Genomic DNA, 19,642 nt, shown 5'->3' with positions numbered 1-19,642 from the left:
TGCCTCACGCTATTAGGCTGACCTACAGGCCCTTGTCTAGGAGGAGATGAGGTAGTCAGCTCTGCTACAGCTCAGCAGGAAGATGTGCTTTGACATCTCGGTTAACAATAGTTCTCTGTAGGACTAGGTTGAGGAAATGCAGTGTCTCAGTATTTGGGTATTTATCAGTAGTCATGTAAGGTCACCCTCCCAGCAGAGCACACACAATGCCAGGTGAGACAATATTCTAGGAAGGATGGTACTACACAGTGAATGTACTTCCCTCAAATGTTTGATGTCCAAAGTTAAGAGCCCTACTACACATGCACAAATTAGGAACAGATACACCCAGTGCTTTGGTAACAGTTTCTCTTTTTATAACCATAGAATCACAGAATGGTTGAGGTTGGAAGGGACCTCTGGAGATCATTGAGTCCAACCCCCCTGCCAAAGAAGGATCACCTAAGGCAGGCCACACAAGAACATTGTTCAAGTGGCTCTGGAAAATCTCCAGAGAAGGAGACTCCACAACCTGTCTGGACAGCCTGTTTCCAGGGCTCCACCCTCACAGCAAAGAAGTTTATCCTCGTGTGGAGATGGAATCTCCTGTGTTCTGGATTGTGTCCATTGCCCCTCATCCTCTCACCAGACACCAGTGAAACGAGATGGATGTTGCCTTGACACCTGCCCTTCAGATATCTTTAAATACTGGTCAGATCCCCTCTCAACCTTCTCTTTTCCAGGCTGAACAACCCCAGGTCTCTCAGCCTTTCCTCATCAGACAGATGTTCCAATTGCTTCATCATCTTCACAGCCTCTGTTGCACTCTCTCCAGTAGTTCCCTGTCCCTCTTGAACTGGGGAGCCCAGAACCAGACAAAATACTCCAGATGTGGTCTCACCAGGGCAAAGTAGAGCGGGAGGACAACTTTACCTGCTGGACAAACTCTAGGATACCACTGGGAAAAATAATTTGGGGAAAAACAGGAAGAGGAGGCTCAGGGGAGACCATATTGCTCTCTACAACTACCTGAAAGGAGGTTGTAGACAGGTGGGGATTAGTCTCCTCTCCCAGGCAACCAGCAACAGAACAAGAGGACACAGTCCCAAGATGCACCAAGGGAAGTTAAGGCTCGAGGTGAGGAGAAAGTTCTTCACAGAAAGTGTAATTGGCCAGTGGAATGTGCTGCCCAGGGAGGTGGTGGAGGTCCCGTCCCTGGATGTGTGCAAAAAAAGATTGGATGTGGCACTCGAAGCCATGGTTTAGTTGTCAGGAGGTGTTAGGTATTAGGTAATAGGTTGGACTTGATGATCTCTGAGGTCTTTTCCAACCTGGTTGATTCTGTGAAATAATACAAAAATACCTGACTACCTTCCATATGCGTATGGTTATTGTGATACATGTTACTTTATTAAGACTTACAATTAATTCCAAAGCTTCAATGAGATTAATTTTAGAAGGGTAAAAGAATTATGAAAGCTGAAACACAAGCTTTATACAGCAGGAAAAGGTTATACATGACCTTTTACAACAAAAACCTAATCTTGGTCTGTCAAACTTTTAGGAAAAGATTCATCCAGACACTGTTTTTGTACTGCCTTTCTTCATCATTAGGACAGAAGCAAACACATATCAATTTAAGGAAAGAAAACACAAAATTGTAGAATTATGGAACCATAAAATTGTTTGGGTTAGAAAAGATCTCTAAGATCATCAAGGCCAAATGTCAACCTAACAGCACCATGTCTGTTAAACCATGGCTGTTAAACCATGTCCTAGATGCCATGTCCACACATGTCCCAAACCTGGTGACCCCACTGTGTTCCTGGGCAGCCTGTTCCAATGCCTGACCACTATTTCCATAAAGAAATTTTTCCACATATCCAACCTAAACCTCCCCTGGCATAATTTCAGGCCACTTCCTCTCATTCTATTACCTGACATTAGGGTAGAAAAGATGGAACCCCCACCTGAAGAGGCTTTCTGTACACATCATTTCTGTCTCAGAGAACTACCTGTATGTTGGCATTTACCTTGGGGCTGTCTCATAATAACAGAGTTAACAACTCTGAAATAAACCATTTCTCCCTCAAGCCTCTCAAAATGACACTACTTTTCCACATATCTTCTGCCATGACAAAATTAATGAGCAAATCTGAAGAATCAAAGAATGTTAGGGATTGGGAAGGGACCTCTGGCGATCATTCAGCCCCCCTGCCAAAGCAGGATCACCTAGGGCAGGTCACACAGGAACACATCCAGGTGAGTCTTGACTGTCTCCAAAGAAGACGACTCCACAACCTCTCTGAATGACAAATTCCAAAATGTCCCCATCTAAGTATAAGCTTTTTAAAAATACTGTTATATAGGATGATATCTGTATTGATACACATCAAAGGGAAGTGTCACTCCCTGCCATGTGAAGACAAGCTGAGAGATCTGGGTTTGTTTAGCCTTGAGATGAGAAGGCTTAAGGGAGACATTATTACTGCAGACCAATTCATCAAGAATGGCCTCCAGGAGGACGGAGACTTCCTTTTTACAAGGAGTCACATTGAAAAGACAAGGGGTGGTGGGGCCAAGTTATTCGTGGGGGAAGATTCTGATTGGAATCCAGAAGAAAATGTTTCCCCATGAGAACAGTTGGACACTGGAATCATCTCCCAAGGGAAGCAGCAGATTCCTCTGCATTGGACAGTTTCAATACTCAGCTTGACAGGGCTCTGGGACATCTAATTTCAACTATGCTATCACCTAGAAAGTTTGGACTAGATGATCCTTGGAGTCCCTTGCAACCTGGCATCCTGTGATTCTCTCATCTCAAACACAGCATCTTAATCACCACCCACACAACTTCCAGATGCCTAAAGGAGAAGGATTAGTATCCAGCATGTCATTTCCAAGCAATTTAGCAGAGGAAGTTAGGTCCTCCCCTCCCTCCTGCCCTGATCACGTGCATGCAGGATTTGCTTTAACTCCCTGAATGTTGCTGCATTATTAAAACACCAGAGACATGAAAATAAACTTGGGGAGGAAGCAAATATTTTCTGAGCGTGCAGAGTGGAGCATTTCAGCAGAACTGCAGAGATGCAGCTACGCTGGAATGTCCAAGTGACACTGCTCCCATTTGATCCAGAGCAGACCACAAGTATGTCTAGGAAGGTAAACATGCACCTGTGTAACTTAAGACTTACAGTGAGCATTTTTGTCTGCAAATGCTGCCAGCAAACACCGCATGAAAAAGGCATTTACTGCAACCAGAGTAAACTCAAAAACATTCCAGCAAATACCGACCCAGAAACAACATTCTTTGCAAGTCTGAAGTGAGCAGTGTGGACTTTTGGTTTATCACCACTGAACAAAGCATTTTCTTAAGACTGCTGCTTCGGTTTGAAGCGAGAGGCCACGTCCATCAACATCACATCTCAGCATCTTTTAAAGTCCTCCAGGGATGGGGAGGTCTCCCTCCCTGGGGAGTCCATTCCACAGTTTGAGAAGCCTCTCAGTGAAGAAGTTCATTATAATACCCCATCAAAACCTCCTCTGCTGCAACTTGAGACCATTTCTGCTTATCCTACCACTGGTTACTAGAAGAGACCAACACCCACCTCACTACAACCTCCTTTCAGGTAGCTGTAGAGAGTGAGAAGGTCTTCCCTTTGTTGAAGCTCTCTGGGCCACAACCACCTCCTCAGTCCTTATTTTTAGAGTTCAGGCAACAGTAATTAGGCATTATCATGGGCAAGAAGAAATAAAGTAATAAATTAAGGGGATTGACAAGATGTTACACCTAGTTCACAGAATCATAGAATCGTTTGGGTTGGAAAGGACCTCAAAGATCATCGAGTCCAACACTACCACGTTGTCTCATCAGTCTAACGTCAGTCTAACACTACCATGGTCATTAAATCATGTCCTGAAGTGCCATATTCACTTATTTCTTGAACACCTCCAGGGATGGTGACTCCACCACCTATTCCAATGCCTAACCACTTTTCAGTAAAGAAATATATCTGAGGTCTCACCTTCTGACAGCAAATGTTTTCAAGTTACATTCTGCTTTGTGGTCTGCCTGGTTTACTGCTTCGTCTCTGAACCCAAGCCATGGAGGCTATGTCTGTTCTACCCTAAGACAAAAAGCACTGACCACAGTAGAACCACAGGCACTGAAAATTCAGATGATGAATCTAAAATACCCTGTTTAACTGATGCTGAGAAACCAACAGCCACATTGTTTTTCTATATGCTAAAAAAATGACAAGAGACAAATGACAATTTTTTAAGGTTTCACAATGAAAAGTAAAATTTTAAAAGTTAAAAATAATGGGCAGAACTACGGAGAGTTGAAAAACTTTGCACACTGACATTATCCTGCTGATTCATTCTGCGACATGAAGACAGCCACAAATCACAAATTTCAATAGTTATAAAACCCTGCAGAACTCCACTGTATCTTTTAAATTCAGAGGTTGGAAAGACCATAGAATCATTGAATTGTTTTGGTTGCAAAAGACCTCTACGATCATCAAGTCCAACCATCAACCTAACACCACCATGGTCAATAAATCATGTCCCAAATTGCCACGTCCACACGTTTCTTGAACACCTCCAGAGACAGTGACTCCACCACCTCTCTGGACAGCCTGTTCCAATACCTGAACAACCTTTCAGCTAAGACATTTTTCCTAATATCCAACCTAAACCTCCTCTGCCACTATTTCAGGCCATTTTGTCTCATCCTATCACCTGATTCTAGGGAGAAGAGATGAACTGCCACCTCAGTCCAGCCTCTTTTCAAGAAATTGTAGAGAGCAATGAGGTCTCCCCTCAGCCTCCTCCTCTCCAGACTAAACAACCCTTCACAGGATTTGTTCTCTAGATTCTTCACCAGCTTTGTTGCCTTTCTCTGGATACAATCCAGCACCTCAAGGTTTTTGGAGTGAGAGGCCCCAAACTGAACCTGATATTCAAGGAGTGACCTCACTAGTGCCCACTACAGGAGCACAATCACTTCTCTACTCCTGTTGGCCACACTATTGATGATCAAGGCCAGGATGCTGGTGACCTTCTTGGCCACCTGAGCACACTGCTGGCACATGTGGTTTTGTCAACCAGCACTCCCAGGTCATTTTCTGCCTGGTAGTTTCCAGCCACTCTGGTCCAAGCCTGGAGCATTCATGGGGTTGTCAAAACCCGCATGCCATATCCAGCACCTGATCTTGCTAAACTTTAAGCAATTGGCCTTACTCCATCCATCCAGATCTCTTAGGTCACCTTACCCACTCTTCTCAGTTCAAGATTGCTCCCAGTCTCATTTCACACATTTTTGCTGAGAACAGAAAACTAGAAAAGCTGTAAGATGCTATTAAAATGGGTGAGGAATCAGGAGAAATTAACATCAAGCCCTATACAGTAATAAAATGTGGATAATGAAGAAGCTATCAGATTATGGTTTATATGCATATTTACAATCCACTGGGGGTTACTAAAGCATCTGTAAACAAATGTAACTGCTGATTACATGCCTCACAATTTCACAGTTCCGTTTAACATTACTGTTTGAATGTACATTTAATTATGATTTCCTTCAGCCCAACTGTAATGATAAACCAGAGGTGAAGAGTCATTCCACTGAAATCACTTGCTCCAGTAATTGTACTTCTGTAAACAGTACAAATTCAAAAATCACACCTTCTCCATTTCACTACTGTCATAGTAGGATTATATAAAACCCTCCAATTCATTGTTCATAAACAGGAGTATTCTTTTTATGATAACATGTTGAAAAAAATTAACAAATTAATCTAATAGTTCAAAATCCCTCCTTCCAGTCAGATAGAATCGCATCAGAATTCTTTCTTGTGCCACAGTTTACCCAGAAGCCAATATCCAGTACAACTTACTTTTTATTTCTGCTCTAATTCTGAGCAGCAGCACTGAGTGACTTCAAAACTGCTTTTTGCTAACAACTGAGGTGGCTAGGCTTGCCCTGTAGAGTTGCAGACCAGGAAAAATGCATTATAGTTCCTCCCTGCACTTCTTCATTGCTCTGCACACCTACCTAGAGTTGGAGATTTCAGACTGTCCTGAGGGCCTATCGTTAAGTCAGCAGGTTAAAAATAGATTTTATCAGTTCTTTGCAACACCCAAAACCTTTATGCTTCCAGGAAGAGATACTAGAATATTTGCAAACTAATTTGTCATGACAAACCCATTGTGAAAGATGTGGCTCGCAGGTATTCCTGCCAAGTATTTCTAAACAGAAAATAATTAATGTTTAAAATGCTTCAGGCATTTTGTTTAACAATGAAATTAAACATAATGATGCAAAACCCATTTCCTCAGCTGTCTATTTGACATACATGTTGTTACATGTTTTATAGTTACTTGAGCACAATTAAATAGGGAAGCGATCGTGCCCCCATACTTGGCGAGGCTGCACCTTGATTACTGAGGTTAGTTTTCAGCCCCTCACTCCAAGAAAGACATTGAATTCTTCACAAAAAGAGTGATTGCCCCTTGGAATGAGCTGCCCAGGGAGGTGGTGGAGTCACCATCCCTGGAAGTGTTTAAAATAAGACTGGATGAGGCACTTAGTGCCAGAGTTTAGTTGATCAGATGGTGTTGGGTGATAGGTTGGACTTGATGATCTCAAAGGTCTTTTCCAACCTGGTTCTGTGATTCTGTGATGTGCTAGAGGATGTCCAGAGAAGGGCAATGGAGCTGGTGAAGGCTCTGGAGAACAAATAGGTCTTGTAAGAAGCAGCTGAATGGGCTGGGATTGTTTAGTCCAGAGAAGAGGAGGCTGTGGAGAGACCTCATTGCTCTCCACAACTCCCTGAAAAGAGGTCGGACTGAGGTGGCGGTCTGTCTCTTCTCCCTAGAATCAGGTGATAGGATGAGACAAAATGGCCTGAAATTGTGCCGGGGAGGTTTAGGTTGGACTTTAGGAAAAATGTCTTAGCTGAAAGGTTGTTCAGGTTGAACAGGCTGCCCAGAGAGGTGGTGGAGTCACCGTCCCTAGAGGTGTTCAAGAAACGTGTGGCCATGGCATGCTGGGACATGGTTGAACAGCCATGGTGGTGTTAGATTGATGGTTGCAATCAATGAACTTAGAATTGTTTTCCAAACTCTATGATTCAATAACTAAACCTGAGAAAATGGCAAGGCTGCCTAGCACAGCTCAACTGTTGACTGTTTGGTAGACAGTTAACCAAACCAGATTCTGCTTACTAGAAAAGAGCTGCATTACCAACGCTGCTTATTTACCTGATGTGAAAGTAAAACACCTGACATGACAGAATTCAGAAAACATCCAGGCTATTCTAGATAACCAAGGTAATTAACTAGATCTCTCAAAATTAAGCATATTTGGTGCAGTGATGCTTCAATAAAAAACAAAAACAAAAAAACAAATAACGCAAAATCCAAAAATCTAGGGATATTTGGTGCATGGATGCTTTAAGGAAATAAATAAACAAAAATCCCAAGCAAAACAAAACAACAAACAAACAAAACCAACAATAACAACAACAAAAAAACCCAAAACCAAACCAACAATCTCAAAATCCCAAAACCCTGAGAAAAGAGGGTGGAGGTCAAAGCATTAATACTGGGAGTTCATATTTAAAGTTGCATTTTATAAAGAAATTTACGTAAGCAGGGAAAAACCCAAAGCATACGAAGGCATCCCAAGAGCTCTGAACCTGAAAAGATTAGAAAGAAGTGTTCCAGGGGATGAGTCAGGGAAGAAAAGAGTCAAGTGTGAACAAGATAAGGGCAGACCTGAGTTGTTCACATTCATATTCATACAATGGTTTGGGTTGGAAGGGACCTCAAAGATCATCTAGTTCCAACCCCCCTTCCATGGGCAGGGACACTTCCCATTAGACCAGGTTGCTCAAGGCCTCATCCAACTTGGCCTTGAACACCTCCTCCAGGGAAGGAGCATCCACAACTTCCCTAGGCCACCTATTCCAGTGTCTCACCACCCTCACTGTCAAGAATTTCTTCCTGATATCCAGTCTAAATCTCCCCTCATCCACCTTAAAGCTATTCCCCCTCATCCTCTCACTACAAGTCCTTGTAAAAAGTCCCTCCCCAGCTTTTTTGTAGCCCACTTCAGGTAGCTGAAGGCCTTTGTAATGTCTCCCCAGAGCCAGCTCTTCTCCAGGCTGAATAGCCCCACTCTCTCAGCCTGCCTCCATAGCAAAGGTACTCCAGCCCTCTGATCATCTTTGTGGCCTCCTCTGGACCTGCTCCAATGACAGAAAGAAACAGCAGCTTGCAGAAGATGAGATCTGTAAATCCGAATGACAAATGCAATTTTTGACCAAAGCAGCTGGCAGAGGTTATTCAAGGACAGAGTCCAACAGGGAAGAGAATAACCACAAGGAGATTTAATTTCTGAGGGTTGCTAAGCAAAGGGGAGAAAGACAGGAAGAGAAAAGAGAAACACTGAACAAAGATGATCATTAGTCATTTTTTCAAAGGTCCCACTTTTCTCTTTTTTTTTCTTAACAGCCTTATCTGATAGTGTCATGTAAATTAATCCTTCTGAAAACTTGAATTGAAGTTTTGCAGGTACTTTGAAGATCTTTGCATTAAAATGTTTAACACAAAACATGGTCAGATTTTTTTCCCCTAAAAATGAAGATTAATACAGTAACTCAATCACATTATCTACAGGGAAAAGAAATCTGTTAGAAGACTTAAGTTACCACAGAGCACTATAATGAAACTAGAAGAGTAGAAGCTAGTAGTAGGTATGTTTAGATAAAAGGAATAAAAAAAAAATGAAAAAAGAAAAATAAGTAAAAAGCAAGGAAAAAAAGAAAGAGGAAAAGGAGAAATAAAGAGGAAAAGGGGAAAGAGAGAAAGAGGGAAAGAGGGAAAGAGGGAAAGAGGGAAAGAGGGAAAGAGGGAAAGAGGGAAAGAAGGAAAGAAGGAAAGAAGGAAAGAGGGAAAGAAGGAAAGAGGGAAAGAGGGAAAGAAGGAAAGAAGGAAAGAAGGAAAGAAGGAAAGAAGGAAAGAAGGAAAGAAGGAAAGAAGGAAAGAAGGAAAACAGGGAAAGGAAAACAGGGAAAGGAAAACAGGGAAAGGAAAAAAGGGAAAGGAAAAAAGGGAAAGGAAAAAAGGGAAAGGAAAAAAGGAAAAGGAAAAAGTGCTGAAGCCATGCATCTTCTATTCACCTGTGGCTGAATCATAAATGAAATTGTTTCCCAGAAACAAAGAGCTCCATGTCCATCCCTCCCTTTTAGCTTTGCAGTAAGACTTTAATCATGTATCACTGAATCACAGAATGCATAGGGTTGAAAGGATCCTCAAAGGTCATCTTGTCCAATGCCCTGCAGTCAGCAAGGACACCTCCAACTTGAATGACTCCAGGGATGAGGCATCCACAACCTCCCTGGGCAACCTGTTCCAGTGGCTCACCACCCTCACTGAAAAGAATTTCTTCCTGATATCCAGTGTAATCTACTCTCCTCCAGCTCAGAGCCACTGGTCCTTGTTTTATCACTACAAGTAAAAAGTCCTTCCTCAGCTTTTCTGTAGCCCCCTTCAGGAACTGGAAGGCTGCTATGAGGTTTCCCTAGAGCCTTCTCTTCTGCAGGCTGGACAGCCCAAACTCCCTTAGACTGTCCTTGTAGGAGAGGTGCTCCAAGCCTCTGATCATCTTTGTGACCTTCTCTGGACCCGATCCACACTTGAGCAACATGATTCTACAAAACCTGTTTTTGATTAAACCTTCTGAAATATCTCCAATTATTCCCTTTCTGTGACAGAACTTTAATAAAAGAAAAAAAACTATCACCTGCACCTATGCTATAGGTCATGAAGTTGTAGAAAAAGTTTTGAAAATAAGGGATAAAAACATTATTTCCATTACTTAAAAAACACTAAATGGTTTATATATAGTAGAAAATAGTAGTTTATAATAGTAGAAAATTAAGGAAACGTACTGCTCATAAGACTAATATCAAGTTCCTAATTCAGACTTCACCCCTTGATTTGTAGGGTATAAATATATATGTAATATGAAAAGACACAGAATCATAGAATGGTTTGGCTTGGAAGGGACCTCAAGGATCATCTACTTCCTACTCCCCTGCCATGGGCAGGGACATCTTCCACTAGACCAGGATGCTCAAGGCCCTGTCCAGCCTGGCCTTGAACACTTCCAGGGAGACAGAATTTGCCATATATATGTCATGAAAGCAATGTAATATCTTCACCCTAGAATGGAACCAATAAACTTCATGCAATATAATTTAATTTATGACAGAGCGCAAGTGCCCAATGCAAAATGGCCCATAAATTTTTATTCCATCTTTTGAGTAACAACATTAATAATAATAGTGATCAAAAAAAATGTTAATAATCAATTGAGACATTTCAGCCACTTTGCACACTTAGGCACGACATTGTCTTTAAAATGGTGGCACACATACTTAGAACCGTTGTTTGGATTTTTGAAGTTTTTTGGGGGTTTTTTTTGTTTTTTTCATATTCATGATTAGAAAGAATTAAAAGCTTTGCAAAATGTTAGTACTTACTTATCTCCAAAGAATTTCCTCCAGAAATCCGCAGCATCAGCTTTGGTGATACGGAAGTTATCACCCTGGAACTGGCCATTTGGAAAAATAGCCTTGATTTCCGCTAGCATGTGGCTGAAGATGAGGGACAGCTTAGTTAGGTTTCTCCTGTGGATAGAATAAGGGGAAAAAAAATTAAAATCACATTAAATCTTTAAAATTGAATAAGCTGAATCCATCTTTCACTGTCTATTATACCCTGCATATTTGTGTAATCATTACTGTATGACGTCAGAAAAACACTGGGCTTTCAAGTGAAAAAGCTTCTTTCAAATCAGTAGTTTGTGTTTCCTGGCACTTCTGAGGATGTATTTATCATAAGCTTCCATGAATACAAAATCATTTGTTCAGCAAATAGATCAGAGCAGACTTGAGTTCTCAGCTGCCTATTCCAGATGCATTTCTGATCCCCGTAACAATTAAGCTTAAGGGTTTCTATTTCATTTAATCATTGAAGAAGTAGGAATTTATACTAATTAGACAGCTAATACATTTTTTTAAAACTCCACACTAAAAACATAAAACTACATTTTTATATGTGACATTAAATCTACTTCACTTCAGATTTCTACAAATATAATCACAGCACAGAACTAGGTACAATATTTTTCCTATAACATTTGTTTTCTTTTAATTCTTTCTATTCTATTCCCTGTTCTCTTTTTCAATGCCTTCTCTCTCTTTAAAGACTGTTTTTACTTTTCAGTGGCATGTCAGAAACAAAAATAAAGTTTCTTTGCTATTAGCTCAATTCTACAACCTTTTTCCAGACTTATATTAAAAATTATTTAGTTTTTGGCACAGAAATCCCATTTAGTACAGTGCAAAGCACATGGCATCCTTTAACACAAACAACCATTTTGTAGGTAAAAAAATCTTCGGGAGATGGTGGCGAAAGGAGAGGAGAGAGAAGAAAAATGAAGCAATCTCCACTAGAGTTTCCTTTTGGTGATTCCTTAGATGATTCTTGCAGTAAAAAAGTGGTATTTTTTCCACATAATACATGTGAGACTAAGTGGTTTCTGGCTAAGGAATTCCTACACATTTGATGAAGTATTTTAATGAGTTAAAGTGTCCTGTATCAACCCCCCTCACAATCTCAGGTAGTAACAGCTCAAACAACATGTAGACATGGCACTTTGGGACATGGTTTATTAGCCATGGTGGCGTTAGGTTGACAGTTGGACTCGATGATCTTAGAGGGTGTTCTATGATTCTATGAAAAAAATAATAAAATGGTTATCAGTTACGTAATTTATCAGTGCTTACAGACAGACCTTAAAGATTATCTAGTTCGAACCCCGCCTGCCAGAGACAGGGTCACCTTCCATTAGACCAGATTGCTCAAGGCCCTGTCCAACCTGGCTTTCAACACCCCCAGGGAGGGGGCATCCACAACCTCTCTGGGCAATCTGTTCAAGTGTCTCACTACCCTCACTGTAAAGAATTTATTTCTTCCTAATATTCAGTCTAAGTCTCCCCTCTTCCCACTTAAAGCCATTGCCCCTCATCCTATCACCACAAGCCCTTGTAAAAAGTCCCTCCCCAGCTCTCCCATAGCCCCCTTCAGCGACTGGAAGGCCACTATAATGTCTGCCCTGAGCCTTCTCTTCTCCAGGCCTCTGTGTCCCAGATTTCATCCTGTAAAAAAGAGCCCTTTCCAAACGATTTTCCATTTGTATTTTGCCACCATGAGGAAAATCATAGCTGCTCATAAAGCCTTCCGGAAGATGTATTTCTGCTAGTCACTACTGACAAGTGACACAGAGAGGAATGCACTAAGTTCAGGTCAAATCATGGAAAAAAATAATTCTGTGGTACCATAGAGCCATTAAGCCTGGAAAAGATTTCTAAGATCATCAAGTCCAACATCTCCATGACTGCTAGACCACGTCCCTAAGTGCCACATCTAACAATTTTTTTAATACTTCCAGAGATGGTGATTCCATCACCTTCCTGGGCAGCCTGTTCCAATGCCTGACTGCTCTTTCAGTAAAGAAATTCTTCCAAATATTTAATCTAAACTTGCCTTGGCACAGCTTGAGGCCATTACCTCTTGTCCTGTTATCACTGCTTGAGAGAAGAGGCCAACACTGGCCTCACTCCAATCTCTTTTCAGGTTAGCTGTAGAGAGCAAGGTCTCCTCTCAGACTCCTCTTCTGCAGGCCAAACAACTCTAGCTTACTCAGAATCTCCTCATAAGATGTGCTCTCCAAACTCTTCCCTAGCTTCGTTGCCCTTCTCTGAAACATATGAACTTCTAAACATCTTCAGAAGGCAAAGGAACACAACTAAAAATTACACATGCTGCTAGCAGTTCGCTCTTGATAATCTGATTCATTTATTCCCTTCCTCTTCCAGAACTTCTCCTTTCACAAAGAGTAAACACAGGAAGAACACAACCCAAATAAACAACAACAAAACAAAACAATCCCAAAAGCAAAACAAAACACAGTTGTTTTAGAAAACTACAGGTGTAGAACACGGCCAGCTGTTCTGAACAATGGAGCCCTCCTTAACACTTCTGAGGAAGTCAAGGAAATGGAAGGTTCCTGTCAACATGCCTGGGGACAAAAAAAAGCCTAACAACTATCTGCCATCATATTTGGCAATCAGCTCAACTCTGAGTCTGCACAATAATTATTTATAAAAGCTATATAAGGACAGGGTATTGTTTAGGGACCACAGGATATGGGCCTGTCCTTGGGATGAAACATTCATGGGATTAAGAATAAGCATGGGCTCTATTTCCTACTTGTGCTGCTGATTCATGGAAGAAACTCAGAGAAATTAATATTGCTGTGCCTTAGCATGCACAGAATTACCACAGATGGAAAAGACCTTCGAGACCATAGAATCACAGAATCGTAGATTTGTTTCTGTTGGATCACTGAGTCCAACTTTCAACCTAACACCACTATGGCCATTAAGCCATGTCCCAAAGTGCCATGTCCACATGTCTCTTGAATACTTCCAGGGACAGTGATTCCACCATTTCCCTGGGCAGCCTGTTCCACTAATCAGTCTTTCAGTAAATAATTTTTTCTTAATATACCACAAGATCATCAAGTCCTACCATTATCTAACTCTACCAGGGCTGCTACTACACCATATCCTTGAGGGCACTCTGGAAAAAAAAATACTGCCTCACACATGGTGAGATTCGGCCAATAATTAAATTCATCATATGTTAAGCATGAAAAACAAGTACAAAACTGTCAGGCAACTACTACTTTCTCTTGAATCCTGGAGAAGTTGAGCTTATCATGGAGTAGGAAAGCACTACCCTTCCTTGAATGTCTCTCCATCAGTCTGTTTCTGACAGATACAAGGATCAGTGTGCAAGTCTGCTGTAGCTGTGCTAGCCATGGTGGAAAACAAAAAGAGAAAAATCATAGAATGGTTTGGGTTGGAAGGGACATTAAAGATCATCTAGTTCCAACCCCCCCCTGTCATGGGCAGGGACACCTTCCACTAGACCAGGTTACTCAAAGCCTCATCCAGCCTGGTTTTAGACACTTCCAGGGATGAGGCAACCACAATTTCTCTGGACAACCTGTTCCAGTGTCTCACCACCCTCACAGTGAAGAGCTTCTTCGTAATGTCTAGTATAATTCTATAAGGTGACATAAAATGGCAGACTATGGACCAGATGTGGGACACGGATGTTTGGGCAAATAAAGTTGATCAGAAGATAATTCTGAATTTTCCTCCATCTTTGCTTAAAAATCATTTTATATTGAATCATTACCAACTCCCACCAAAACTCCTTTTGTTCTCATATTATAAAGACCAGAGAAGTATTACAATGGAAGAAGGCTGTGCTTGAAGAATTCAGAATTTCATTCCATGTGAATGGACTGAAGCTTGAGGAGGGTAGATTTGGACCAGATATTAGGAAGAAATTCTTTACAGTGAGGGTGGTGAGACATTGGCACAGGCTGTCCAGGGAGGTTGTGGATGGCCCCTCCCTGAGGGTGTTCAAAGCCAGGTTGAATGAGGCCTTGAGGTGGAAGGTGTCCCTGCCCATGGCAGTGGGGGTGGAACTACATGATCTTTAAGGTCCCTTCCATCCAAAACCATTCTATGACTCAATGAATCTCTTGTTGGTTCTGCACTAAGTATTTACCACCCCATTTATGAAAAAATCAAGATTCAACAGAATACACAATAACGTAATAAAGAAAATGGAACAGAAATACAAAAGGAGGAAGTTGACCAGGGTGTCTCTAAACCTCCATCTCTACAAACTGATGAATTTGTCTACTCGCTACTCTCTGATCTTTCATTTATCAACTGGCGTGCCATTGTGCTTACCAACATCTCTTATGCAAAGTTCTATCCAAGGATTGTATTTGTGTTTTGTTAAACAAACACTGCACACAGCAGCAACCATGAATAGCTCTCCTTAGCTGGGCTTCACAGCCCACATTTTGAACATTCCACTACTTCCTGTTCTGCCCAAAGGCCAGTTATATCCAGCATAGATGAATGTCTCTAGGTACTCCTAAAGCATTTTCATCTCTTTTCTCACTAGTACTGAAGTATATGAGGTAACAAATAAATCCATGAAACAAAAACACACAGAGTGTTATACCAGGGATTAAAGTAACAAAGGAAACAAAAATCTGCATAAAGTGGAATGCAAGTTGTCACAAATGAAAAAAAAAAGACGTTGACGAGCTAAAGATACTACAATTTTCCCCATAAACACTTATTATCTCTACCTACTTATGCAAAAGGATAAAAAAAAAAACCCAAAACACTAGAGAATGCAACTCACGAAAAGAAATTTGGATAGAATTGATCAGAATATTTATAAGAATAAATACTTTGTAAAAGAAAGTCAGTGCTAGGACATTATAAATAGGAACATAAACTAAGAGCTAACAGATTTATTGATTTTACTACATAAACTTTGAATTAAGCTACTGTATCATCCTTACAAAACACATAGTTTAACATACTTAATCTCATATATATAGAAATAAAAAAATAGAGCTGGACACTAGTTTGTTTCATTTTATTTGCTGCTTTTCAACAGTTCATTGCTTTTGCACTATGGTAGTATCAACATGTTATTTAGCTGTTATTTAACTGTTCTGATACCTCCATCCTCCTCCAGTAGATACCATAGAATTGTAGAATTGTTTTTGTTGGAAAAGACCTCTAAAATCATCAAGTCCAACCATTAACCTAACACCACCATCACCATTAAATCATGTCCCAAAGTGCCATGTCCGCATGTCTCTTGAACACCTCCACAGACAGTGATTCCATCACGTCCCTGGGCAGTCTGTTCCAATGCTTGACCACTCTTTCAGAAAAGAAGTATTTCCTAATCTCCAACCTAAACCACCCCTAGAACAATTCCAGGCTATTTCCTCTCATTTTTTCACCTGATACTAGAGAGAAGAGACTGACCCCCACCTCATTCCAACCTCCTTTCAGGAAGTCATACAGAGCAATGAGGTCTCCCCTCAGCCTTACTCTTCTTCAGACTAAGCAATCATCAGTCTTCTATCCTTTCCCATATCAGGAGCACCTCTAAATCACTTAAAAGCAGATACATTACCATCGGGTTGTGTTAGGAACTTTTATCTGTACAGAATAGCAAGGAAAGAAAAAAATCAAATAATGGTTCCAAATTGTTACTTGAAATAGTTTTCTGATCCTATACCTACTAACAGCCCAGGAGGGTCAATTCAGTAGATATCTAACAGGACCATTAGGAAAAATCTGTCACCAGCTGAGAATACAGCACAGATCTTGGGGAAAAACTAACCTATTTCTCTTGTAGAACAAGATGTAGAATTTCATGATAAATAGAAAAAATAAAGAAGTGTCTGGAATATTCTCATCAGTACTTTGGATTGAGCAGGGAATGGTGCAACACTGTATTAGGCCAAGACCCAGAGAAGTACCAGGGTCACTCAGGAGCAGAGCATCACACTGCGTTTTAGTATGCAGTGTGGAGCTATAAGGGTACTTGTCGACGTTGGAGAAGTGAGTAACATTATGAGAGCTGATGGAGAAGTCAAATCACAGATGTCTTCCAAGATAATCAACTTTAATAGTGAGAGCCAAGTAAGACAGTGTTCCTAAAATTAGTTCAAGAGGCTCACAGAGGGCAAGAATCCAAAAAGGATGAGAAAAGGTTACTATACCACAGCTGGAGTGCAAACATCAACATTATGAGTGGCAATGTGAAAATCCGTACATTTTACTTACTGATAAATCTTACCACATGCAAGGTTTTAATATAATACACACAAGTGAAATTACAACTACAAATAAAATTGACTAAAATTCCTTCCAGTAATACTTTTTTTTCCCTCTTCTCTTTCGGTAAGGCTTGATGGTTCTAAGAGTCAAATCCAATTCTTACTCCCCTGAGACTAAAACACTTGTGCAGTTTTCCCTAGCACTGCAGCTTACTTTACTACTTGCAAAATCAAACACTTTCTGTGTTTTATGAATTCCTGGAACGGTGAACAAGCCTCTTCATACAGAAGTGTAAAACTAAAGACAGTTGTGTTCTTCTGTTAAACACCAAGGCATTCAAGGTCTTGCTACCAAAGAGAAAACAGTGGATACAGAATTCCCAGCTTCTCCATCTTTACTCTGCCTTTGTGAAAACACATCTGGAGTACTGTGTCCAGTTCTGGGCTCTACAGTTCAAGAGGGACAGGGAACTACTGGAAAAAGTCCAATGGAGGGCTATGAGGATGATGAAGCAACTGTAACATCTTTCTGATGAGGAAAGGCTGAGAGACCTGGGGCTGTTTAGCCTCGAGAAGACAGAGAGGGAATCTGATCAATGTTTACAAACACCTTAGGGATGCATGTCAAGAAAAAGGGGCCAGTCTCTTTTCAGTGGTGTCCTGTAACAGGATGAGGGGCAGAGGACACAAATGGGAACACAGAATATTCCACCTAAACATGAGGAAAAATTTCTTTACTGTGAGGGTGCCGGATCCCTGGAGCAGGCTGCCCAGACAGGTTGTGGAGTTCTCTTCTCTGGAGACTTTCAAGACCTGCCTGGACAGTGTTCCTGTGTGATCTGCCCTAGGTGATGCCTGCTTTGGTAGTGGGGTTGGACTGGATGATCTCCAGAGGTGCCTTCCAACCCCTACCATTATGTGATTCTATGAAATACAAGTGCTTCTTTTTTTCATGAATAATCTTAAAATCTCTGCACTACATATTCTGGTAAAATCTATTAGAATCACAGAATGGTTTGGGTTGGAAGGGACCTTAAAGATCCTCTAGTTCCAGCCCCCCTACCATGGACAGGGACACCTCCCACTAGACCAGGTTGTTCAAGATTGTTCCCAACCTGCCCTTGAACACCTCTAGGGTGGGAGCATCTACAACTCCCTAGGCAACCTGTACCAGTGTCTCCCCACCTGCACCATGAAAAATTTCTTCCTAATATCCACTGTAAATCTCCCATCTTCCAACTCAAAGCCATTGCCCTTCATCCTATCACTACAAGCCCTTGTAAAAAATCTCTCCTCAGCTTTCTTGTACCCCCTTCAGGTGCTGGAAGGCTGCTCTAAGGTCTCCCTGGAGCTTTCTCTTCTCCAGGCTGAAAAGACCCAACTCCCTCAGCCTGTCCCCATAGGAGAGGTTCTTCAGCCCTCTGACCACTTTCATGGCCTCCTCTGGACCCACTCCAACAGTTTGATGTCCTTCTTGTGTTAGAGGCAGTAGAACTGGATGCAGTACTGCAGGTGGGGGCCTCACAAGCTGTCTACAGTTGTCTACAACAGTTACACAGCAAAGAAGCTTGTGCGGTCAACTTTAGCATCTCAATCTGTATCAAGAAAATGCATTCTGGAGAGATTCTGTGCCCCAAGTCACTGCACAGCTTGCCCTGTCTCTGGCCAGCTTCCCAGGAAAAAACAAAGCCCTGTACACCAGTTTCCACCAGAAGTCCCACAGTACTACTTCACTCCTCCTATTCCCTCATGGCTGAAGGGAAATTTTTCATCTGGCTCCCAGAGAAGAGAGAGGAAAGGTGACAGGCAGACAGGAAAGGGGGAACAAATGAGGCAAAGGCCAAATAGTTCTGCTCAGACTTCTTGCTTCCCACCCATCAAGCCACATTCCACAGTTCCACAAGGGAGAGTCCCCTCTTTAGTACGGAAGACAAAACAACATCTGACATTGAGTATTCTCTTACAAAATGCTTATCCATGGAAAAGACTGAAATAAAACATGAACTATCCAGTGTGCTGCATTCATGCACCCTCATACTAGTCTAAATTCCACAAGGGGGCTTACAAGGGCTTGTAGTGATAGGACAAGCAGGAATGGATTTAAAATGGAAGAGATGAGATTTAAACTGGATATTAGAAAGAAATCCTTTACAGCAATGGTGGTGAGACACTGCAATGGGTTGCCTAGGGAGGTTGTGGACGCCCCCTCTCTGGAGGTGTGCAAGGCCAGGCTGGATGAGGTCTTGAACAACCTGATCTAGCGTAAGGTGTCCCTGCCTATGGCAGGGGGGTTGGAACTAGATGATCCTTGTGGTCCCTTCCAACCCTGACTGATTCTATAATTCTATGGTCTAGTGGGAGGTGTCCCTCCCCATGACAGGGGGGTTGGAACTAGGTGATCTTTAAGGTCTCTTCCAATCCAAACCATTCTATGAATCTATGAAGATCACAGTAAACATCTGGAAAAAAACATCCTTCTTCTCAGCCTGTCCCCACAGCAGAAGTGCTCTTAGATCTTAGAATAACAGAATCATTACGGTTGGAAAAGACCTTTAAGTGCACAGGAGCTTCCTTATCACTCAGGACCAACATGTTTAATACCATGACTACCCACAACCATTTCTTCCTCATGCAGCCCACAGCCAATCCTCTACAGTAGGTATTTAAGTACATGCAATGGTTATTTTTATCATCAAGGCTGTGTAGGTACCCTGCTTCAATCAGAGCTTTATGTGATGTGACTGTCTCACATGAACTTTCCATCAATTTCTTGAGCACCCCCATGCATCTTTCTCAACCTGAAAACCATATGTGTAGATTCAAACAAAAACCAGAAATCCTTTG

General features: G+C 41.6%; 1 protein-coding gene across 4 annotated transcripts in view; it reads right to left on the bottom strand.

Annotated features, from left to right (window-relative positions):
* Positions 1-19,642, bottom strand: part of CBLB (Cbl proto-oncogene B) — a 121,241-nt gene that overhangs the window by 53,298 nt on the left and 48,301 nt on the right. For 3 of the 4 annotated variants that reach the window (XM_054387654.1, XM_054387400.1, XM_054387485.1), the window contains exon 3: positions 10,536-10,682. The exons of the other annotated variant lie outside the window; for it this stretch is intronic. In XM_054387654.1, coding sequence (XP_054243629.1) covers positions 10,536-10,682 — 147 coding nt within the window. The remainder of the gene's footprint in view (positions 1-10,535; positions 10,683-19,642) is intronic. 4 annotated transcript variants of the gene reach the window in all.

The sequence above is a fragment of the Indicator indicator genome, chromosome 1, assembly GCF_027791375.1.
Source record: "Indicator indicator isolate 239-I01 chromosome 1, UM_Iind_1.1, whole genome shotgun sequence".
NCBI classification, from domain to species: Eukaryota; Metazoa; Chordata; class Aves; order Piciformes; family Indicatoridae; genus Indicator; species Indicator indicator.
This window is presented reverse-complemented; position numbering and strand designations above follow the sequence as displayed.